At 33.2% G+C, this 25,652-nt stretch overlaps 3 protein-coding genes across 3 annotated transcripts; 2 read left to right on the top strand and 1 right to left on the bottom strand.

Moving 5' to 3' along the window:
- The first annotated feature begins 1,982 nt into the window (after positions 1-1,982).
- Positions 1,983-3,500, top strand: LOC114318992 (putative polygalacturonase At2g43860). Its single transcript, XM_028265967.2, has 4 exons — positions 1,983-2,283; positions 2,513-2,594; positions 2,696-2,804; positions 3,267-3,500. The coding sequence occupies exons 1-4, from the start codon at positions 2,064-2,066 to the stop codon at positions 3,498-3,500; spliced, it is 645 nt and encodes a 214-aa protein (XP_028121768.2). The 5' UTR covers positions 1,983-2,063.
- A 10,003-nt stretch (positions 3,501-13,503) lies between these two features.
- Positions 13,504-16,992, top strand: LOC145824511 (hypersensitive-induced response protein-like protein 2). Its single transcript, XM_082924395.1, has 3 exons — positions 13,504-15,778; positions 15,873-15,969; positions 16,187-16,992. Exons 2-3 carry the CDS (start codon positions 15,876-15,878, stop codon positions 16,546-16,548), a joined length of 456 nt encoding a protein of 151 aa, XP_082780521.1. The 5' UTR covers positions 13,504-15,778; positions 15,873-15,875; the 3' UTR covers positions 16,549-16,992.
- A 1,263-nt stretch (positions 16,993-18,255) lies between these two features.
- On the bottom strand, positions 18,256-22,182 carry LOC114319025 (mitochondrial outer membrane protein porin of 34 kDa). Its single transcript, XM_028265999.2, has 6 exons — positions 21,729-22,182; positions 21,490-21,557; positions 20,519-20,629; positions 19,582-19,668; positions 19,165-19,373; positions 18,256-18,827 (listed from the first exon to the last, which is right to left on the bottom strand). The coding sequence occupies exons 1-6, from the start codon at positions 21,775-21,777 to the stop codon at positions 18,521-18,523; spliced, it is 831 nt and encodes a 276-aa protein (XP_028121800.1). The 5' UTR covers positions 21,778-22,182; the 3' UTR covers positions 18,256-18,520.
- Positions 22,183-25,652: the final 3,470 nt, after the last annotated feature.

Raw genomic sequence — 25,652 nt, 5'->3', positions numbered from 1 at the left:
ATGTTCTTCATATTCTTGAAAATGGGTTTGAATATGGTTTTAATTGACTCACCTTTGGGGCTTGAATTCATAAATTGAGCTTTGAAACTTGATATACATTGAATTTAGTTATGTTTTCCAGAATTTGGGCCCAAGAGGTCGAGTTTGGAGTGGTAGAATGCTTGGTTTGAGCTTGGGAGGCAAATCTGGAAATTCCAGATTTGGCTTCCTCGCTCGAGCGAAGGGTTCCCCGCTCGAGCGAGCACCTTTGTCCAGGGCTCCGCTCGAGCGACCATCGAGCGACCATCGCGCGTAAAATCTCAGCATCCAGTATTTTTACTGTTTTGTAGACCGCTCGAGCGAAGGATTCCTCGCTCGAGCGAAGCCTTTGATTTTGGACTTCCGCTCGAGCGAAGAAAGTCTCGCTCGAGCGAGGCTCCTATTTTCAGCAAAGTTTGCAAAATATTTTCTAAGTGTATTTTTGCACCCTCATCCCATCCTAGGCATTCTTAGGCCTAGTTTAAGACATTTAGATGAGGATATCGTTATAGAACACACCAAGGCAAATTAGGGATTAAGTTATGATATTTCCCAACTGTGTAGCTTAGTGTGTGTTCAACCTGTGAACTGTGTAGGGTTGGCAACTAGGGAGACACGCTCTAGCATACTGTAGCCCAGAACTCTGTGAGTAACAATTGTGTAAAGATATGTTCAACTGATATCTTTTGAATACTGAACTGAACTGTTTACTGAACTGGTATTACTGAATGAATGCATGTCCTTTATTTCTGAACTGTACTGTGGCATCCTTAGTACCTACTGTTTACTGTTACTGTTACTGTTACAGAGATCTCTGTCGGTTCCCTCGTGGAACCACTACTGTTTACTGACTGATGGCCATCATTACTGTTCAGTCTTTTAAGACCTACTGTTACTGTTATGCTAATGGATGTACCACATATGACTGTTTACTGTACTGAACAACTGAAATACTGATTGAATTGAACTGTTTTCATTACCGTAAGGACATTCATTCTAAACCCCTTTACGCATTATGTTATTCACTGGGCTTTAGCTCACTGTTTATATATATATGTAGGTGTACAGGCACCAGATCGGAGCTAGGAGCGTCAGGGTAACTCCAGTTTTGTCAAGCCAGCCTTTGTGCCTCACTGCGAGGTTCCGAGTTGCCATGCTATGGCTTGGGGGTGTTCTGTTTGTTTTTCCCCCGCCTGTCTTCATACTGTCTAACTGTTCTGTATAGACTGAATGTTTACCGTACTGTTATCAAGGGATTAGGTCCCTGTACTGTGTGACTGTAAATTTTGTATAGACTGTACTGTTTGTATATGTATGAATGCATGAAAAATCTTTTTGGCATACAGACTGTCACAGCTCATTGGACATTGTTTAATTACTGTATTGGCTTCCGCCAGGCCCTGTACTCTGTTTTACTGTATTACTGTTAAGCAGGCCTTCGGTAATCTCGGATTACTGGCCGGTTACGGTGCTAAACCCATAGGGCCGGGTTTGGGTCGTGACAAATCCTATCATAGATTTCAATATTTTCATTTTTCTCTTATTTATTTGTTTTTAATATATTGTTATTGAATTGTTAAATTGATATGGTTTATTATAGATAGATGGAAACCTAACAGCACCAAGTCATCCTTCAAAATGGAAGTGCGACGGAAGTAACTGCCGTCAATGGATAGGCTTTGTTGAGATCAATGGTCTCTACATTTATGGCTCTGGTACTATTAATGCCCAGGGTACCAAATGGTGGGGTTCCTCCAATGTCAATCACAATAGAAAGGCAAGAAGCCTCCTCTCTCACTTCATTTAATTATTTTTAAAATAATTATCACTGTCACGCCATTTTAATTTAAATTTTTTGTACAAAATAAATATTTTTTGTTGGCTTTACTAATATAAGTTTCTTTTCTTCTTTTCAGTACCATGGGTCAAAACCAACGGTGAGTGACACTAGATTCTTTATTTTAAATTATTTTGTTCCTATGTTTACATTGTAAGTACTACATAATATTGAAAAATAATATTTTAAAAACATTTAATAAATTTTCATGTTTTTACAGGGGTTCGTAATAGCACATTCCAACCATGTGCATATAAGTGACCTAACCTTCATAGACAGCCCTCAAATGCACATGGCGTTGGAAAGGTCGACATGGGTGTATGTTTATAATCTCACCATCATTGCCCCCGGCGATAGCCCAAATACTGATGGCATACACATTCAACATTCCACACACGTCTTCATAAGCCAAACTCACATTGGGACTGGTATATTATCAAACATTATAATACTATCTCTCTTAATTTTATACCGTGTGACCAAAAAAAAAATTATTGTGCAAGATCTTCTGTTTCGAGATTCCTACATAATTCTACCATTGGAAGCATTTTGCAATCATCCAAAAGATTTGGAACTGAAAGTCAATGCATGGTGCTTTACATACGTATATTTTAATTTGGTTGTTTATCAAATTTTAAGTCAAAAATATTAATGCAGGTGATGACTGTATTTCCATCGGAGATGGTTCATCATATCTCAACATTAGCATGACCACATGTGGACCAGGTCATGGCATAAGGTAACAGGGAAAACCTTTTTACAGTTCCCTCTTTCTTTTGTTATTGTTATTATTATTTTGAAATTGATTTCATTTATTTTTTAATTCTTCTTTGGTAAAAGTATTGGAAGTTTAGGTATAAGAGGGCAATATGAGACAGTAGAGAATGTCTATGTAAGCAATGTGGAATTCAGAGGAACTTCAAATGGAGCAAGAATCAAAACATGGCAGGTAATTTGTGAACATATGATTATTAGAGTCATGATATCAAGAATATAATATATGAGGCAAATTTGTAAGTTTATCACTTTAATAAAAAAAAAAAAAAAAAACTCAATGCCTATTAATATCAATAATGCCATTTTTATATTATTTGATAAATAACTATTTTTCTCGTTAGTTTTGTTGTTAATTATATTGTCCCTTTGGCATGCTTAGGGAGGGAGCGGATTTGCTAAGAACATTGTGTTTGAGCATATAAGATCCATTGGTTCAGTTCATCCCATCGTCATCGATCAATACTATTGTGACCACACACATTGTAAAAATCAAGTGAGCATTTCTTACTCTACGACTATGACTCCTTTTTTACTTGGATTTTTTAGTTTTGTACTCAAAAATAGTAATTTTTTGATCTTTTCACAATACATTAATCTAACTTAACATTGTGATTAATTTAATTAACTTTCTCAGAAATCAGCCGTGCAAATTAGCAATATCAAATACAGTTATATTTACGGGACGTCGGAGGAAGACACAGCGATATACTTTGCATGCAGTGAGACAGTTCCATGCAAAGATATATATATGAATGACATCTACCTTCAATCAACTCAACTGTGTAAAGAAACGACGTCGTTATGTCAAAATGTTGCTGGAAGGAAAAATGGTCCAATTTTGCCCAGTGTCCCTTGCTTGACTGATTGATAAATTTGTACTAATTCAAAATGAGTATCATATCTGCTATAGTCAATATCTAGTTATATTTATTTTGCTGATTTCCGTACCAACTCAAGGTTTTATTCATAATAAAGGTATCTAAAGTTTGCTTTTCGGAACAAATGTGCTTTTTAATGTTTTCTTAGTCATATGATATATAGATTCACATTTAATATGGGGTGAGTTTTAATTACAAATTTACATTTTATTTTGATCACTTTTTGAAACATTCTTGTTTCTAAAAAGTTTTCGGGTTCCAAATAATTCCACGTATGGGGCATTTAAAAAAATAAAGAAGAAGAAATCATTGCAATGGGACTTACTAGCTACTAAGAGTGTGTTTGTTTTGAGGAATTATTTCATGGGATTGAACTATTAGTCCAATAATTCATTATTTTGATTCAATTTTTTTGCTCCGGATTAATAGTCTCTCCGGACTATTAGTTCCTCATATGAAAGATTATTGTATCCTAGGGGGAGGGGTGAGATACCACCGAGGGTGGTGGCCCAGTGGTGAAGGTATTGCTTTTCCACAGCCATGAGTCAAGTTCAACTCCTAGGGGGCGCGAAAATCCTAGATTTTTCAGGGGCTCTCTTCTGAGACCTCGTGCTGTACTCCGATCGAAACTTGGCCATGGCTGGGGCGGTTGATGATGACTCGGTGGTGGGTCCCTTCCTTTGGGTTGGGTTAAATCAGGCCGGCAACCGATTGCCCCGGAGACTGGGCCTACGGATGTAGTGATGCCCCCACAGAACATCCTTTTTTCGAGTTCAAAAAAAAAAAAAAAAAAGGGGGAGGGGTGAGATTATTTTCATGGGATTGGTATCCCATGGAACTAACGTGTGAAATGTCCATTTTACTCTCATGCTATTACTTAATAAATAATTGAAAAATGATAAAATAGTCTTTTGAACGTTTATAAATTATTTTTTTAGTGTTGTTAATTTAAAATTATATATTAAATAAAAAATATAAATTATAAATTTAATTTAATTAAAAATTATGGCCTTATAAATTAAATTTTTTTAGTGTTGTTAAAAAATTAAATTTATATATTAAATAAAATTATTTTTTTGTGTTGTTAATTTAAAATCATGTATTACATAAAAAATATAAATTATAAATTTAATTTTATTGAAAATAATAAAATAAAAATTATGGCCTTATAAATTAGAAAATTTTAGTGTTGTTAAATTATAAATTATAGATTACAAATTTAAAATTATATATTAAATAAAAATTATAAATAACAAGGGCAAAATAGTCTTTTGAACATTTATCTTTATCCAGTCCGTCCAACTAAACACTAGATTCATTAAAAATAGTCCAATCGAGATATCTAATCCCATTACTAAACAAACATATGATACAAAACCAGTCCAACCAAATAGTCTGGGAACAATGTATCCCAAGACTAATAGTCCGATGGATTACAATCCCTCATTATTCAATCCGTCCAAACAAACACACCCTAAGGGTGCTTAGAGAATATTTTGATATGTTTAAACCAATAGAATCGAACCGATTCGTCGCATTTTGGATGAATATGCGATGACAAGCGGATGATTGTGAATTGATTTTTTTCAATCCACCTAATTGGCAGATTTGATATTCCTTTGGCCACAACTGAACCTTCAAACCGTGAGCACCCTTGGTAATTTGTAAGATTTTGTATTTTCAATTTGTTTAGATATTATGTTTGTATTTTTAATTGAAAAAGAGTTTAGATATTCTGTTGTATTTTTAATTTGAAAACCCTTTTATCAAATGTTAAGTATTAATATTTGGTATTTTTGTGTGGAAAATATGAGGCTTAATTTTTTTAAAAAAAAAAATCAAATTCAATAGTTTTTGAATATAAAAAAAAGTAATGAAATAGTTTTGATAATGCATGATTTTCTCATATATTTATTATTGGTATTTAACAATTTACTTGATAATCTTTTAATTATGTTGAGTTGGATTGTTATTCAAAAAAATGTTGACAAGTTATTGTATTATGTTCAAAATTTGTAAAAACTTAAACCGCCAAAATTAATTCGCATTCATCCGTCAATCTGCTCAATTCGTATCCGCCAATCTAACGGACCAATACGGATTGATTTTTTCTAATCCATCAATCCAACAGACAAATGATAAATTGAAGGTTCTCCAATCGGTAATCGAACCGCGAACATCCCTACTAGCTAGAGTATACGTCTTTCACGGGTATGCTTATACTCTTTGCACCAAAGCTGAGAAGGGTAGAATTTTGAATCAACAAATAATAAAAAAAGTGTAGAATTCTTCACATTTAAAGAAATTAACAGCAAGACAAATTAGACAACTATTAATGCTATATTAGGGTGTGGTTTGAAATTTGACTTTTTAATTTTTTGATATTTTTTATGAGGTGTAAAAGATTAATATATTTGCAAATATTTTTTATAAAATTATATAAAAGACATGAAATGTATAACTTATTTTTTAATGACTTTTAAATTTTTAAATTTTGTTGGTGTTTTTTTATACGTTTTTAAAATATATAAATAAAAAAAAAAAAATTGGCAAAAAGTCAACTTTCCAAACAACCTTGTTGAATGAAAAAAATTCACAATTTCGCCCATTTGTTTGAACCTGTAAGACTCACCACGGATCTCGTTTTGATAATTTGAACCGTTTATTTTGTCGGACACTTTGTGTATTTTATTCAAAAAAATTATGTCGATCTAATAACTGTTATTTGTTCAATTTATTACGTTTGTCACTAAAAAAATATATGGTTTGTTTTTGAAAATACAATTATTTTTTATTAAAAAATTGAACAAGTTACGGATCGACTTAATTTTTTTTGAATGAAATATACAAAATGTCAAAGCAATTTAAATCATTAAAACGGCCTATAACCCAAATAACACTCCAATCCAAAATCTAAACTAAAGTAACCGTTTCCTTTTTAATAATGTTATGACTATTAGGAACAAAGTCACGGGATTGTTATGGGATAAGACTCCGTTTGGGAAGTGGGTTGGCTTTTTGGCTTTTTGGCTTTTTTGGCTATTTTAGCCTGGGCTTAAAAGCTTGGTTTGGGAAGGGCTTTTTGGCTTTTTTGAGCTTTTTTGTGAGAGAAAAATGTAATGATTATGGGTTGGATGTGATGTTTTGTTTGTTATGGCTAAAATAGCCTATTTTGTCTTTTGTGGCTAAAATAGCCAAAAAAGCCCAAGAACCAACTTGCCAAACAGAGGCTTAAAAACTATTCGTTATATTTTTGTTTTATCTAAATCTCAAAAATTAAGTCAATTCAACACGTTTGTATTCAAGAAAATAGATAATAAATACATTTTTGAAAATACCAAATTCTTTGAAGTTTAGATTTAAAATTGAAAAATGTCCAAGTAGTCTCAAATTAATCTAAAAGTTAATGCCAACATAGATGTTTAAATCTTATCATTATCCTAAAAGTTTACGTAATGAATGTTTAAAAAAATTTGACTCTAAATTTTTTATTTATTTTCAATTTAAATTATTTGTCTATAAGTAAAATTTAACAAAAAAAATATATATATATTTTAATCATTAAACTTAATAAAAAAAATATTTTAAATATTTTATGTACACTTACATTGAATTTAATAACAAAAATATTCTTTTTTTTAATATATTGAAAGCAAATCAAAATATTGTAATTTAAATTGACAAAATAAAAAAATTAATATTTATTTTATTATAAGTCTCAAAGGATTTTTTTATTTTTTTATTTTTTGTAATTGTCCTAAAGATTTTTTTTTTTTTAGTGAAAATGTGGTCCTTTTTGTCAAAGCAAATTTTTTTTAAATTATTTATAACTTATCCGTATCAACTAAAAAACAAGTGCCTAAAAAAATCTAAATCAAACGGAGCATTTGTTGTGTTGTGCTTCCTTTAATTGAAAGTGCGATTTATTAGGGATTCTACAGAGAGAATCTATAAAAACCCTATAATATTGGTTACGGTAATTCAGTATAGTACCGTAAGTAAGTAGAATCTTGAGATTGCGATTTTAATAACTATCTGTTATCGCAACCTCTGTTTAAACATTCATAGCGCTGTCTCTCTCTCTCTACGGTAACAGGACCAAGGCTATGTTTAGCTCTCTTTTAAAAGGTTAGTTTGACATGCCTTTGGAGTTAAAATAGTCATATAAAATAAAATAAAATAAGTTATTTTAGTTAAATAAGAAAATATATTTATATTTAATTTATAATTATTTGGTTTTTTTATAAAAATTCAAAAATTCAAAAAAATTATTTTAAAATAAGACTTTTTAATTATAGACTAAAAAATAATTAAAAAATTAAAAAGTCAACTCACATCCCAAACGATTCCAATCAATTTTTTTTAAAACCCTTCTCAAAATTCATAATCAAACACATAATTCAAAATTTAATTCAAAAAAGTTATTTTCAAAATCCATGATCAACCACACGTCACAAAACACAATTTAAAATTCAAAGCCAAACCCTTTTCTCTGCTTCAACATTCACGACTCAATTTAAGTTTTTAAAACTCTTTTAAAAGCCAAAACCAAACCATTTTCTCTGCTTAAACATTCACAGCTCTTCTCTCTCTCTCTCCCCGGTACCAATCTTTTCTCTGTTTCTCTCTCATCGTTTCTTCGCTTCTTTACTGCAAGTATATATGTATATGTTCGCCACTCATGAATGCTTGTTCAATAGTAACTTTGATGAATTAGGGTCTGTTCATCCGAAAATAGAGCCTTTTTTTTTTTTTTGGAATAAGTAGTCGATTCTTGTATGAATTTGATATCGAAACTAGAGAAATATATCACTGAGATTTGTTTTTCGCTTTGTAGTTTTGTTATATTGTTTGTATCAAATCTCAATTTTGTTGTTCATATTAAGAATTTGTGGTTTTGCTTTTGGAATTTTTGTTTTGCAAGTCATTAGCTTATTTATTATCCATGATGAATTTTTTGGAAATTTAATAGTATTTAATTAACTGTTAATTTTATTTTACTTGTTTAATTGATTGATCTTGCTTGATGGACTTGACTACATACAATAGTTGTGGTATGGGTGCAACTTGGGCGGGTTCGGAGATTGTCCAAGCTCAACCCAAGTTGTGCTGAGATCTATCTAGGCCCGCCCAAGCCCAAATTGTAACCCGAGGCCGTTTGCCCAAGCCTGACCCGTGTTAAACCTGAATTGCCCAAATTATATATATATTTTTTGCAGCTATATTATTAAATTATTAAAATTTGACTCTATTTATAATTTTTTTTTATATATAGAAAATCATTAATAACATCAAAACAAATAATTTATATAATGTAACAGAGATACTGCTATAGTAGTCTTTACAATTTATGAATAAAAATAAAAATAAAAAGGTAAGATTTTATGTTATTTGTATATATAATATATATTCAATATGATTTAATAATCTAAATTACTTTAATATCATGTAATGGCTAATAATTTATATATATATTTAATATTTTTATATATCTATATATATATAATTCAGGTTTCGGATTACTCGGGTTGTTTGATGTCTTTGTTCGAGCCTGTCCAAATTTAATTCGGACTTTTGAATTTTTACCCAAATCAATACCGAATTTAAAAATATCTTGTCCAAGCCCTAAAAAAATTGGGGCTGGGTTCGGGTTGCTCGGGTTGAGCCTAGGAATGGCAATGGGGCGGGGCGGGTGATGGGTCGTTGAGCACACCAAAATTAAATACTAAACTACACCAAATTATTTTAGAATAATGGCAAGTTCAGGTATCGATCCACAGGGACTATTGTGAAATTAACCTAATTTAATTGTTAAATTCCTAAATTAATTTTGATAAAAAGATTGAATGATTATAACCTAATTTAATAACGAATAAATTAAACTAAGGAATTAAATTATCAATAATAAATGTAATTGGATTTACTGAATTGGGGGAAAAACTAGGGCAAAGAGTCCACCACTAGCCACGTAATTAAGGTTTCTAATTGAAATCAATTATGCTATGGTTTGAACGGATTAATGCTTCGCAACTACAAGCTCAAAGCATTTAACAAGAAGATCATCACATTCAATGTACGAGTACGAACCATCTCAAGTAATACGAACCGTTCACTCTAAACTAAGGTAGTGATACGACTCGTTCCTCGTAGTATGGTTCGTCTCATACCTTGAATGTGAAGGAATAGAAAACAATTGTATGGATAACATTCAACAATCACAGAAAGTCAAATATTCTAAGGAATAATAAAAATTATATAAAAGAAACTTCTAAATCACCATACAAATGTTCAAACCTTTACATAATTTAAAATAAAAAAGAAAACTAAATAATTACATGGCTAGGGTTTCATCAAAACCCTAGAAAATGAGACTAGCCACTCATGGAGGAGTGAAAGGAGGTAGATGGAGAAGAAACCACCATGGAAGACATCCTTGAAGCTTTTTGTTTTTCTTCCCTTCCAAACCCTAGCCTCTCTCTTTCGGTCAAAACAAATTCAGAACCCTAATCCAGCCTTTTTATACTTCCAATCTCATCCAAACAGGTTTAAAACGTCGGTTTGACTTTCCCAGAAAAGTCAACGCATGTGCGGGAAAGTCAACGCACGTGCAAAAAAAGTCAACACACGTGCGGGAAAGTCAACTCTGCCCAAATTCTGTCTTTTTGCTCATTTTATGCTCCAACGATGTACAACCTGATTGACACTCAACACACATAAAATATACAGTTTGACCAGCAAGTGCAGTTAAGAGATTCTAATTAATGGCCTCAATGACGTACATTTCGGCCTTAATCAGCGGGGCCGGGGATCACACTCCCCGTCCCCGATCCTCGATGTTCGAATTTCCCCCGGCCCCGATCCCCGACGGGGAACCTATCATTGCCCCCACCCCCAACGGGATCGGGTTTCCCCGACCCCGAGCATTCCTCGGCTAAAAAAAAAAAAAAGTTTCAGAAAATACAACTCAACATCAACAACAACAACAACAAGTTCATTATCTAAAAACAGATCTGAAACAAAATTATTAATGGATGGCAAAAATACAACTCATCAATGTCATTCGAAAATACAACAACATCAACAACATCATCAGAAAATGCAACTCATCATCCGAGACAGATCTGAAACAGATCTAAAAACAAAAAAAAAAATTGTGAAACAGATCTGAAAACAAAAAAAAAAAAGAAGATCTGATCTGTGAGGGAGTGGATGAGACGCGGTGGTGGTGGTGGTGGTGGTGGTGGTGGTGGTCGGCGACGTCGAGAAAAGGGAGTGGATGAGACGCGGTGGTGGTGGTGGTGGTACGAGCTAGAAGACGGTGGTGGTTGTCGACGTCAAGAGAGAGGAAGTGGATGAGAGACGCGATGTGGTGGTGGTGGTGCGAGCTGGACGGCGGTGGTGGTGGATTTGAGAGAGAGAGAGAAGTCAGTGAGGTAGAGAGAGTTGAGAGACGGAGATGGGGTAGAGAAGAGAGAAATGAGATCTGAGACTGAGACCTGGTTTATATATATATATATATATACTATGAAGCATGGACACGGCAGATTTCATGCCGTGGCAGTGTCTGACACGGGGTGTCCACCAAATCTGGACACGCGTGTCCAAATCTGGACACAGAGAGCAAAAAAGAAGAGTAAAGGAGAAGAGTAAAGGTCTTGAAACAAACCTGGACTTCGATCCAGTCCAGTCGACTCGCCGGCGACCTCCATTCCCTTCGACTTCGACGATCCAGTCGCCCTTCGACTTCGACGATCTCTCTCTCTCACCTTCTCTCCCTCGCGGTCGCGATCGCGATCGATCGCTTCTTCCTCTCTCTCTCTCAGTCGCGTCTTTATCTTCTTTAATCTGCTAGATTCATATATGTATATAATATATAACTATTATTGTAATCTGCTGGATTCATATATATATATATATAATATAACTATTATTATTATATTATAATAATAACTGAAAGTATTATTATTATAATAGTTATAAAGGATGCCACCAGTTATTATTATATAACTATTATATTATATATACTTATACATATTAATAAAAATAAATAAACATGTATATAAAATAAAATAAAAAAATTAATTAGAACATATTACTTAAAAAATATAATAAATAAAAAAAATAATTAATATGTATTAAAATAAAAATATTTATAAAAAAATTAAAAAATCTGCCGTGTCCCCTGCCGTGTCCGTGTCTCCATTTTTTAAAAATTGACGTGTCCGTGTCCGTATGCGTGTCCGTGTCCGTATCCGTGCTTCATAGTATATATATAAGGGTAAAATCGTAATTTAACATCGGGGATAAATCGGGCCGGGGATCGGGGACGGGGACGGGCCGGGTACGGGGCTGGGACACTTATCCCCGTCCCCGGCCCGAATCTGTTCGGGGATTGGTTTTTAAATACCATCCCCGTCCCGTCGGGGGTATTTTTCGAGAAAAACCCGCTCAATTCGGGGTTGGATCCCCATCGGGCCGGTTTCAAATTGCCATCCCTAGTTGAGCCCGCCTAAGTTACACCCCTAAGTTGTAGTAGACATCAGTCTCTCTCGAATGCTTATGTTAATCTCGCTCCATTCCGCATCAGTTATAGTTAAATTCTATGGCATAACATGATTCAAATTGAATTTCCCTTTTGTTTCCTTTACTTTCAAGAATTTTATTCTTGATTTTTGTTTTTGATTTCCTCGGTGGTTGTGCTTCGAAACCTATATATGCCATTGAGAGGATTTTTTTTTTTTTTTTGATACCTTCAATCCTTCTTTAATGTTGTCCTATCAGGTTATGTGTGGTTTGTTGCTCTGCTCTGAGAAGTTAAAACTGTTTTCTGATCAAGTAGTTATTTCCTTAAAAATGTTCTGAATATTTTTCATACTTTTAAATGAATAAGATTGTATTTTTTTTTAGATGGTGAAATAAGATTGTATTGAAGTATGCTTTTTCAATCAAATAAGAGTAGTGTTGGGAAATGAATAAATGGAACTACAAATCAAAATAGCTCGGGAAGAAAATTATATATCTCTAGGATGGGATTAGCAGTATTTGTTAATTTATCGTACTGTGAAACTAATACTAGATTAGATGTTTAAAATTTTGTTTTTTTTGGTTTTTTTTTGTTTTGTTTTCATCCCATCTTTTTCGTTGTTGGGCTTGTAGTCTTCTGCAGTTGAGTTATCTATTTGCTACAAGGGAAACAACTAGGCTAAAAAGAATCTTAGTCTAAAGGAACATAGAAATTGCATGATGAACTGATAGAGAATAAGATCGTAGGTGGTGCTCACTGGGAAAAACATGTTTTAGGTGGCCATCCTAGATGATTTAAAATTCTTCATTTTAATATGTTTCTCTTATTTGTATGTATAGATTTTTGAGGAAATTTCTATAAGAAAACCCTGGAAGCTAAAACCATAATGATTTGTTCAGTTGGAATTGAAAACAACAAACTGTAAATAAAAAATTATTTATATAAGACTCTTATCATCTTGGGATTTAAGGGAAAATTTAGTTTCAATGGATCCTTCACATAATATATATTGATTTTTTGTAACTAAACTTCCACCCATTATATGAAAATTATGCTTTTACTGTTTTTGTTGTTGTCCCTTGCCCTTTTCCATTGTAGAAACTAATTAAAATCTCTCAACTGCTCAAAAGCTTCCAACCAGATCATTTTTTTGTTTGTTTGTTTGTTGATAAGTATGCTTTTCCAATCAGAATAATGTAAAGTGTTATCTGAGTTCATATCAAAATTTTAAGATTAATGAAGTAGCTTATATTTTATGTATGTTGCATCAAGTTGATAGAACATAGTTTCTTTTTTGCCGATTAAAAAAAAAAAAAAAGTTGATAGAACAAAAATATAAATAAAAGCTCTCTATGGCTGATAGGTTACTTGATTTTTCATTTTTTCATTTTATCAAATTTTGCTGCATTTTGGGTAATTATTACTAGAATTTCTAAATTCACCTGCATAAGTTCATCTCACTTATAGGATTGAACTATGGGTGTTGCATTCAAGTGGATCAGTCTACAGTTGCTGTTAGGGAGCATTTTGGGAAGTTTGATGATGAGCTTGAGCCAGGGTGTCACTGCATACCGTGGTATTTTGGGTACAAGTTAGCTGGGAAATTATCATTACGTCTTCGACAGCTTGATGTTTGCTGTGAAACAAAAACTAAGGCATGAAGTTTCTCTATTCTGCTTGTATTTCTTATACAACTATCACTAATTGGCTTTTACATATGCTTATTTGTGCTTCTTCAATTTGTTAAATCAAATGTAAGTAGCATCAACTCGCTGAAAAATTTTAATGTCCAAATGTTCAAAAATAAAAAAAGAAAAAGAAAAGAACCAGAAAAAGATGACAGGCTGGAAACCAGACTGGATCACCTATATGATGTTTGCCTCAAACTTTTGGTAATCTATCAGATCATTGTAACATGTCTTACAAATATGACAAGTTAACATTGTTCTACTTATCCAATGTCCATTGTTTGAAGTAATTTAATTATGAAATGGAAAATGATATACAAGTCAATTTTTTAGACCCACTTTCTAGACTAAGATGATTGATTGACAATTAGAGAAGACAAGAGAGACAGTGTTGCCTTAGATTTTCTAAGGCAATGGCACATCATTGGGTTTGAAAAGTGAGTCTAATTTTTTGGCCTAAGTGGCATCACCCGAAATGAAATAGGTCCTTATAAATTCTCTTTGGCTATTCAGTTATTATGATGCATACTTTTTATGTTATCAAGTTAAATCATAAATTGTTGTTGAACCAAAAATAATAACCAGAAACTGTTTTTGTTCTGGTGGTTCATGAAGAAGTTGAACTCTTAATATAAACAGTTGAATACCTGCTTTCTTACAATGTTTATTGCAGTGCAAAAGGAAATCATGATTTCATAATTGAATTTTCGGAATAGTAAAACTGACTTGAAGTTTATCAATTGTCTTAGGTGATAATATCTTGAAGATAACAGTCAGTTTACCGTTTAGAATTCCATTGTGTGCGCTCTTTTTAGTGACATGCTTGTAGTTGTGTATGTATTTGACTATTTGTTTATGGTGCTTCAAGAAAATGATTGACTTCATTGTTTTTATGCAATATTCTGAGTTAAGGCTGAAAGATTTCCTAAATCTTTGTAACATATATTTTCTGCCCTTTCCTTAAAATGCTTCACTTTGGTGTGCTTCAGCACCCTAGCATCTACAGTTGTATTGTCATATACGTAGTGAGAAAAAAGAAATCATATTTATTCAGCTATTTATACAAATGCATCTTTGGTTAATATGTACAATTACATTTGATAAAATTTTCATTTGGTAATTGTTGTCTTATGTATATATCATTTGCCTTCTTATGTAGTTCTGCCTGTTTGTTCCTTCAACCTATCAGAGTTGCTTTGCTTTCCTTCTCTGAGACTTATTTGTTTTCCTCTTTATTTCTTTGTTTATTATGTGGGGAATACTCCTCGTAAGTTACCTCTTTAGCTTACTTTTATGCTTCTCCCTTTTCATTGAAATGCTTTTTTATTTCAACAATAAATCAAGGTGTGATGTGGATAATTGTTTGCATACTGGTGCCATCAGTTCATAAATTGCGAGTATTGTTTTCATTTCAAGATCATGTCTTTGTCAATGTGGTTGCATCTATTCAATACCGTGCTTTGTCAGGAAAAGGACCTGATGCTTTCTATAAGCTTTCCAACACCAAAGAGCAAATCCAAGCCTATGTTTTTGATGGTGTGGATGCAGCTTTTATCATCTTTGTTGCGATGAAAAAGTTTCCTGCCAAGGTACCAACTGATATTTAAAACATCGTGGAACACATGTCAAATGGCTCAATAAGTTTTCAAAACATAAAGCGGATCCACTGCTGCTGAACTTGAGGTTTTGAAAGAGAGTAGATTTAGGTCCAAATATTCTTTGTTCTGCTCGTAAATTTGTAATGATACAATGAAATAGGTTGGGGAACTCGCTACAATGCCACATTCTCATCTCTGGCATATATCTGCCCCGCCCCTTCATAGCTTAGTTTTTTTTTTCTTCTTTCTTTTTTCTTGTAATTGTAAACATGATGCATTGTGCTGGGTAGAATTGTTTATAGTACTGGATTAACAGTTGAGATTTGTATTAAAAGTAATGGGCTACCCCTCCTTCGATCTGTTCAGTTATTAGGGCAAGTGCACCAAAGTTGGACTTGGACTCTGCTTTTGAACAGAAGAATGATATAGCAAAAGCTGTGGAGGAAGAACTTGAAAAGGTGACAAATTGTCTTGACAAATATGAATCCATTTTTAATGACAATCAGGTCAACACTTATACTGCCTTTGTCTTTCCTTCTATAATCTGTGTAGGCCATGTCTGCCTATGGGTTTGAAATAGTCCAGACTCTTATTGTGGATATTGAACCAGATATTCATGTGAAGAGGGCGATGAATGAAATAAATGCAGGTAACAGTGCACATGCCTCAACTGATACATACATATATATATATATATATATATATAATGGGATTGTCTTAATATTTATAAGTAAATGCCAAACATCTTTTGCGTGTAAATATGATTTCAGTAGAAATCTTTGGGTACATGTTGAAACTCATCATGCATCATACCTAGGTTTGAGAATTGAGATGTTTTACATTGTAATTTAATTATATCACAACAGCTGCTAGAATGAGGGTTGCAGCAAATGAGAAGGCTGAAGCAGAGAAAATATTGCAGATCAAGCGAGCCGAGGGGGAGGCTGAATCTAAATACCTTTCAGGGCTCGGTATTTCCAGGCAGCGCCAAGCTATTGTAGATGGATTGAGGGACAGCGTGCTTGCTTTTTCTGAGAATGTGCCTGGAACAACTGCCAAGGATATCATGGACATGGTGCTTGTGACGCAATACTTCGACACCATGAAGGAAATTGGTTCCAACTCAAAGTCCTCTGCAGTTTTCATCCCACATGGGCCTGGTGCAGTAAAAGATGTCGCCTCGCAGATCCGCGAGGGTCTTCTTCAAGCTGACAGTGTTCAGCATTAGTTTATGAGCTAAAATGTTAATATAGGAAATCATCATATCTGTCTTCAATTTTCTAGTCGTTGATTAAATGATATAGAACTATGGAGTACGATCATATATGCTGCAAATATGGGTTTAGTAATGCATAGGAAAGTTTTTTTTTCTTTTGATAATATGTTATTCTGGTAAACCCCAACTAATCCTGAGATTCACAAAAAAACGCCCCTTTACGTGGGTCAGATAAATTAGGCTATGGATGTGGGTTCCAAAGGGATTAATAGCTCTTCATGAAGATGAACCATAAACTTGATGCTTCATGAGGCATAAGGGTCAAGTGACTAACCGCCAAGCCAACCCTTTATGTTGTGTTTAGGTGGGAGATTTAGGGAAGGATTTGAAAAACTAGAAGGAAAAGGTGTGTGAAATTAAATGAAATATAAATATATTTTATTTACATTTTATCTATATTTTCCTCTCTTTTTTCTTAATTCCTTATCAAATCTTCCAATCAAACACAATATTACGGTGATTGATATTGGATTAGTCAAAGCAATTTAATTAGACTAAACTTTCATTTAGATAGGCATTTTCATCCTTAACAGTTGTCCTTTAAACTAGAACACTAATTTGACTTTAAAATTTAATGAGTTTTACAATGTGTTGAAATTGAATTTATTTATGTTAAATAAACTTTTGTTGAGCTAATCAGAAGTGAAAATGTGCTAAATTTTTATCTTCAGTAAATTTTTGTTGAGCCAATCAGATGTCAAGGTTTGAATAAGTTAATTTTTTTGTAATGCATATCAATTTGAACATAAAAAATTAACAGGCTTCAAAATGAATATTAGCTGATGTGCAGTTGACTCAGGCATGCATCACATCGAGCCAAGTGCCTCAGACGGAATGTGCAATGGTAACTGACATCAGGAGAGCTGTTTTTAATGGTTTGGGACCATGTTAATAGAATCTTGAGGCAGAGCTCAAGATCTCACTTGGTGTGATTGAGTTTATCAATTATAAATGGTCGAAACTATTAACAACATGATAATCCTGAATCAACATCTTCTCCCTTGACAGACCGACCTAGGGCAAGCAACTGATTGCGAATCCTTCAAAGCTTATCGTTACAAGAATCCTACTACCCATACGTGTGCATGGTGCATCACAAGAGCCATATTTTCATCCTTTCAAGTTCCAAGCAAACGACCCAATGCAAATTAGAACTCAAAATGGCACCAAATGCCTCAAAACGCTACAATAAAATAGAAATGCTCTATTAGTCAACAAAAAATGCATACATGTTCATGATCACCTTCTTTCATGTTTTCAAGTTTCAAGCTAAGATAAAAAAAAATGCAAATTAAAACTCAAAATGGCACCAATATGCCTCAGCCTACAAGAAAATAGACATGCTTTTGCTTAGTCAACAAAAAAAATGCACACATAAAATGGCACGTGTAGTATTGGAACAGAACATCATCTATGCTGCCCAATTCCTTGGATGCTCATGACAGATCAACCAAGTAATTCAACTGGCCAAAATCCATGGCAACAAAGAAATATGCATATAAGCAGAGCATACATCAAATGAAATTGTCAATCACATTTTGGAAGCAAGACTAAAACTTCGTAGCAACATCCCACATTGCAAACAACCAGTAACACCTGTATACAAAAACACCACAATGAAAGGACAAACAAACAAAAAAGAAGTAGAAGATCGTAGGATTGGAACAAAATCTCAAGTCAATGACTTAAAGCTCTTCAAATATCAAGTGCTCATCCCAGTTTTAACAAGGGATGAATAAGAGAATGTAAGTATCGACACAAGTTCATAAACCCATATCTAGATTTATTTCTGCATTCCAAAAAACCACCAAAAATATGAGAATCAACTGATAGGAACAGAATAAAGTGTAAACAGGCAACTATGCTAGTTCCTCATGCCCACGTCGTTATTGCTCCCACCAACCTAAAGAACTGAATAACCGACCTAGGGTTTGAGGGCCAAGGCCAACCCAAACTTGGCACTCTTGTCAACAGCCTTGGTGTCTACTTCTCCAGAAATGGTGAAAAGTGACTTTGGTCGCCACTCATGCTGGATGAGTGCACTTGCCCTGCCAAAGCTATTAACCCGTGCCTTCACTGTGGTCAATGGGTCCAACGAATGCTGAGTGCCAACAGTGAATGTGTTCTTGCTGGTTGAGAAGCTGTGAGTTACCTCCGCCCCAACAGATGTGTTAGCCAACGGGTTCACCATATGGTAATAGGATGCATTCACAGCATCACCCTTCTCATTCCTGAGTGAAACAACACCACATTATGCGTGGAAGAATCAAACATCAAACACCAGCCAAGAATTGAGAAGCTTTAGAACTGAAATCCTCTGAATCTTGCCACCATATCATACGCCAAATTTAGTTCACTTATTTTTTAGAACATATGCTCAAGATAGGAGGAGCAGGAAATTTCTCATTAAATGCTCAACATGAACCAAAATCCACATAAATATTAATATGTAAATGAGGAAGGGAGAGCAACCCATTCTCCTATTAACCGTAAGATTTTACCGCAAATTGTAGACAGGTAAAAACATAAAAGTTAGTAAATAATCCTCTAAAAGATGAAACTACTCACAGGGTCAATGAAGCAATAAGGTCTGCATTGGAAAAGCTGAATCCAGCATTACACTTGGTGAATTCCCCCGTTTTGGTGTCAAAGGAGACATCAGTCCCCAGTGCAACAACATTGCTCCCCAACACACCTGAGAAGTTGACGATGGGGTTTGCCGTCAACCCAATGCTCGTGCTTATCCCCGCATAGTCATGCAAGTATTGAACTTCCAACTGTAACAAACCACTAAACGATTAGTGATTATACAGCAATACCTCAAACTTCAATATGTTATGAAAATTAAATGCAGCAACTAACTGAAGGATTTCATCAGAAGCCTAAATTCCTCCAACACATTGCATGAAAAAAGAAAGGAAACTGATCCCATCAACTGTAGTACAAAAAATATTTACTACAAAAATCACGCAACGGATTGCTTACCTTGCCAGACCTTTGATCGGGAACTTTGAAGCTTAAGATCGTCTTCAACCCAGGAGCAGCCTCGTCAACTGTGATAGTAGTTAAGAGCTGGTGCATAAGCAAGACTTCAGTTAGATGGTCAAAGAAAAGAGAATGACGCCAGATAAATCAACCCATGCTTACAGAAATGGACCACACAAAAAAATAATAATAATAAATTGTGCACACAAGTAGTTTGTAGAACATATCTCTTGTACAAAAAATGCCAACACCCAAGAAAATATGCAGAGTCTAGTGGTAGAAACTAGTGTGATTTAGTGAAAATATGTACATAACCTCACACGAAGAATCACACAATCAATAATCAAAACAGAAAAAATTGGGCAGAGAGTCCACGCCAAAACCCAACTCAAGGTGCTCTTTTTTTTCTGTTGATAAAAAAGTATTGTGCGTGTATATATATTATATATGCATAAGTTAAGATAACACCATTCCCACTTCAATAAGCAAAATGATGTAAAGAAAATTTATCCAGGTCATGTAGGAGTAACACAAAACACAATCTTTTCTTCAATACATTAACATGTTGAAATAATGAGTTCATTTCATGCCTATTGCCAAATATTCGACGTATTCATCTAAATTAATTTATTAACTGAATTCAATAATATAATTTATTAACTTAAATGATAGAAAAGTAAATAAAACAAAATTAGAAAAAGTGCAAAAACAAATTCTTTCATTTCACCACATCAAGGTAATAGTGAGTAAAAATTGGAGATTGGCTATCAGAATTTGGTTTCACAAATCAGGTTTGCATCCATTTAATTTTATTCAAGAGGCATTAATAATATCAAACTGCAAAAGATTGAGTAGTATCAACTTTTTAACCAATTAAAGTAAAGTATAAGATATAACTATTTATTTAAAAAAAATAAAATTATAAGATATAACTCACATTGGAGTTTGTGTCCACTTTGATATCGGTTGTGACGTTCTTGTTCTTCAACTGAGTATTGACATCAGCTAAAAATAGGTCGCCCTTCTTTGTTCCAGATGAAGTAATAACCTAAAACAAGGAAAAGAAAGACATTAACATTCCATACACTCCATTAGATCATGGCATGCTTTGCTTGTACAGGATGAAAGTAGCATCTAAAAGCCCATGGGAACATATCAACTAATATATGATAAGGAGTAATGACCATATAATATGAATCCCATTAAAAATCTGACAAACAAATACAAATCCAAATCCAATGCTAGATAAATAAGCAATGGCATTTAACTAATATATGATAAGGAGTAATGTTTCTATAAATCCAACAAAATTTCTCACTGTCGGCACAGTGCACACACAATGTAAACATAGCACCAAAAAACTTGATATAAAACAATGAACTGTCTAAAGTTCCTCACAAGTACAATGAATTAATGGGATTGCAAAGAGAACATCAGTAATTCAGATCATAATGGAAAGACGAACAAAGACCAAACATATTAAAACAAACTTAAATCAGTAACAAAAATGCACATGCTACCAATTCCAATAGTTGATTACAAAAAAAGAACTTCTCAAGACATTTTATAATATTGTGCAATGTTTGTGCAACATGAAGCAAATCATATTTCAATACCATAAATTATGAAGATAAACACCACTTACATAGATAGCCTGATTATGCAAAGCACAAGGAATCATTGGGAAGATAGTATCAGACTCTCCTAAACTATATGCACATATCTATATAATACAAATTTACCAAATAAATCAAAAGCGCACAAACCTATGAAGCTTATTTCTGAATTTTTATGTGACGAATTCGAACGAACAAGAGGTACTATTAAAAACACAAATAATGAAGAGAAAAAAATAGTTTCATCCAGTGATCGAAAAAGCCAAATAAGAAAGAAAAAAAAAAAACTCACAACTCCAGTAGGCGAGTAGGTCGTAATAGTGAACTTGTGGTCGCTCTGGTAGTCCTTGTAGAGAAGATCTACAACAACAAATCCAAAGTTGAATCACTATAAAAACTTGAATCAATACAATAATCACTGAATATGAAACACAAATGATGTCTACATACAAATCATTTCACCAACATATATGTATAATATATCTATATACATATATATACAGAGAGAGAGAGAGAGAGAGAGAGAGAGACCTCGAGCTTTCTTGCCAATATCAGTGTAAAGACCAGGACCTTTGCCCATGATTTCCTGCAACAATGGAGCCCAAAGCGCAGATTTGAGAGAGAGAGAGAGAGAGAGATGAGTAGAATAGGTGTGAGTCTGGGCTATTTATGTAACTAGAAAGCCCTAATCCTTCAATGTTTGCTTGAGCGGTGGGCTATGACTGCGTGTTCTTCGGAGAATCCAGATCGTAGATCGGGTCCAACTGGGCTTCGGCTTTATCTGGGCCGTCGATTGCGATGTGGAGGTAAATAAGCCTTTATCTACAAGGGTATTTTGGGAATATAAAGAAACACCTGGCTGTTTGTTATTGGGTTTTCTTTCACAAACGGTGTCTAAACAAAAGATTTTCGGTTTAAGAAAATAAATTTTGGGATAAGTTTTTTTGTTGAGCAAGAAAGCTTTTCTCTGTACTTTTTAAATGGCAAACGTAACTAGAACAAGTCATCGTTCCTTTATACGTAAATTATAAATATAATTCTTGTGATTTGATTAAAATATAAATTATTTTTTATAATTTTAAAAATTATATTTTACTTTTTGAAAATTTTAATTTTATAATAAATTATCAATTTTATTAATAAATTATCAAGTTAATTAATAATTTTTAATGATGTTAAAAATATATTTTAATTAATAATTTATGTAATTTTATTATTGTATAGAAAAATAATTATAAATTTATTTTTTTAGTTAATTTTGTTAAATAAAAAATTCTAATAAGGGAGTATTTGTAATTTTTCAAACTACATGAAACACTCTGTATTTTAAGAAAATCTCAAAAGTTGTATTTGTAATTTACCCTTTATTCATCTACACTAAACAAGTCATATATTTAGTGAACAAAAAATATAAAAAAATAAATAAATTAAATTCGTGACTAATAAAAGATAGAATAATGACTTGGACCCCTTTTTTACTCACCCCCTTGACCCCATTTTCCTATGATTGGTCCATTTTTCTTTTTTTTTTCTTTTTTTTTTCCTTCTCCTCCAATCACCACCCGCCACGTGTGTGGGGAGGTGGTGGAGGTGGTGATTGAAGGGGGTCTCAATCATCACCCTAAAAGATAACACTTACATGTGATATATCTTACTAATATTAATAAATTTTTATTTTTAAACCTTAAAAATATGTTAATGCGATTTGTAGCAAGGCAAATATAAGACATTCTTACTATTGACATTGCAATATTGTAATTAGTTAGAGAAATAAAAGGATTGGATTTGTCATGTTTTGATTACGTGAAAAAAAATGAGAAAGTAATTAGATATGGTAATATTGAGGTATTAAAACAATTTGTTCATTTCTAAAATAAGGCAATACTAATGAGAGAATATATGCTTCGTTTGGGAAGTGGGTTGACTTTTTAGTTTTTTGACTTTTTTGGCTATTTTAACCTGGGCTAAAAAGCTTAGTTTGAAAAGGATTTTTTGGCTTTTTTTTTAGAGAAGAGTGTAATGATTATGGATTAGATGTGATATTTTGTTTGTTGTGGCTAAAATAGTCTATTTTGTTTTTTGTGGCTATTTTAGCCAAAAAAACCCTCTTCCCAAACAGAGACATAATATATTAGGAGCAAAAATTGGTAAATAATAAAATAAAAGAATTAAAACTGAAAATAAATGGATGAAAAATAAGATATCTAATATATTTATTCTATCATACAAAACTGCAACTCGGCGAAGCATTATGATTATTTTTAATTCTTAGATTACCCTACAACAGCTTCAATTTTTTGTCCTTAAATTTCAAATCTCAATTTAATATTTTCTCCCATCTACTTTTTATTTTATCAATCTGCTATAAAAGTAAAAAACAAATGGATGGATTTTCAAAGTACATGAATATTAAGGTTAACTACACTTTTTACCTAATAGTTTAATTTTGTCCATATAATTTAACATTAAATTATAAATACACCCTTAAAATGTACTTAAAATATAGATTGTCTCATATAGTTTAAAAAATAATTAATTATCTAAAAATTTTATTTACAAATATTATGGTAGCGTGTGAAACCCCGTATTTTTATATAATAAAAATAATATGTATATTTTTAATTTTCTTAAATAATTATTCACAATATTTTGAATTTAATAGTCTGTATATTTTTATACTGAAAATTTATTCAAAACAAAATAAAATAAAATATTTTTGACTTTATATTATTACTCAATATTAATTTCTGAACCGTATGATATTTTTATTATATTTTTCTCTATATTTTTTTGGTAATCAAATTACACTGAAACCATATAATTGCTGTACTAAAACCCAATCAAAAACCATGGGTTGCTACCCCAGGTTTTCTTGCATTCCACCTGCAACGTGGTGAGCATGCTGATGCCATGCCACCAAGTGTTCTATTTCTCTCTTTTTTTTTTTATTTTATTTCTTTTCATCTTCCTCACCTTGCTCCTCTTCTAATTTGATATCTCTCTTTCTCTCGGTCCTCCCTCTCCCTCTACCTCTCATTCTCAAAACTCTCTTTCTCCTTTATCTATGTTTTTCCTCCTCCCCCAACCTCCATAGCCATGGCCTCAACCCATACTATCATCATCCGAAACACCAACCCGCAAACTTCACCACCATTGGCGCACCGTCGGACCGCCACCACCACCATCACCTATTTCCATTATCATCTAGAACCACCATTCACAAAGTGTTGCAGGTGAAGAAAGAGAAAAAGAAGGAAGATGGAGGAGAAAGAAACAAAGTTAGAGAAGTTTACTTTGAATTTCAAAAAGTTGGTTTTCGGCTTACTTTCGGCATGCCAAAACCATCCATTCCGGTAAGAATTGAGAAAAATGGATCATGTAAGATGAAGTACGGAGTAAGTTGAAGAGATTGGCGAAAGAATGAAGTAAAACCGTTAAGAATTAAGAAAGTTATGGAGTCCGAAAGATGGTTCGAAGAAATGTCCGAGACGGTAGGAAAATAATCTTATTTTTGGTCAAATTTTGGAGGTCCGACGGCATGCAAAAAGAGACGGAACGAGGCGTGTGAGTAGTGAACCAAAAACTAGGCCGTGAGGTGAATCCAATGACAGAAAAATAAGATAAAACGGAATTACGATGAAGAAGATACAAGTATTTGAACTGGGGACATTGAAACTAAATTTCTGGGTCTCTTCTGTTCGTGCATGCTACGGCTTTGGAGAAGATGAGCTTAAATTTTATCCTATGTTTCTCGGCCCATGCTGCTACGGTGCACCCTAGTACCTTTAGGTTAATCGAGTGGCCCTATGACTTTGGGGATGACCACCCTTAGGTTTTTCGACGTGTAGAATCCATTTTTGGGGTTAGATCTTGCAAATTCTGAGTCTAAGATGATGATCAACAACTAAAAGTTCTAAGAGAATCCAATGGCAGATCAACGGTGAGATCGCGTCCGATTGATGTGAAATTTTAGCAAGACGATCATGGAGCCAGGACAATCATATCTTACGATCAGAATCATAAATCAAATTCGGACGATAAATCGTTAACAACCTAACATAGTAAGAAAACTCTCATAACCGTCTCATTCTTTTTAATTGTTAAATATTTAGATTTGTGTTCATATGTTAACATAGCTAAAACTTTAGATAAAATTTTGTTTATAGTTGTATGTGAATTTGTGATTGGTATGTTAAATATTTGAAGGTCATTTCTTTATTAGTAGCCTTAAAATCATGATATAATCTTGGATTTAGACTTGCATGTGTAATTTGTGCCATTAAAAAAATGATTAAAGATTTTATTTGGTTTGATTATATAACTCTTCAATCTGCTAGAAACTTGTACGAATTTTTAGACAATTTTATGCTCAAAATTTTGAAATGATTTCTTCTACAAAGTTGTTGAGAATGATGTCTAGTTCACCCAGGAATTTTCTTAACAATTATTGAGCTT

This window comes from Camellia sinensis, chromosome 1 (assembly GCF_055761805.1).
Source record: "Camellia sinensis isolate YWXY chromosome 1, ASM5576180v1, whole genome shotgun sequence".
In the NCBI taxonomy this organism is placed as follows: domain Eukaryota; kingdom Viridiplantae; phylum Streptophyta; class Magnoliopsida; order Ericales; family Theaceae; genus Camellia; species Camellia sinensis.
Note: the sequence above shows the minus strand (reverse complement) of the source record. Positions and strands in the feature narration are given on the sequence as shown.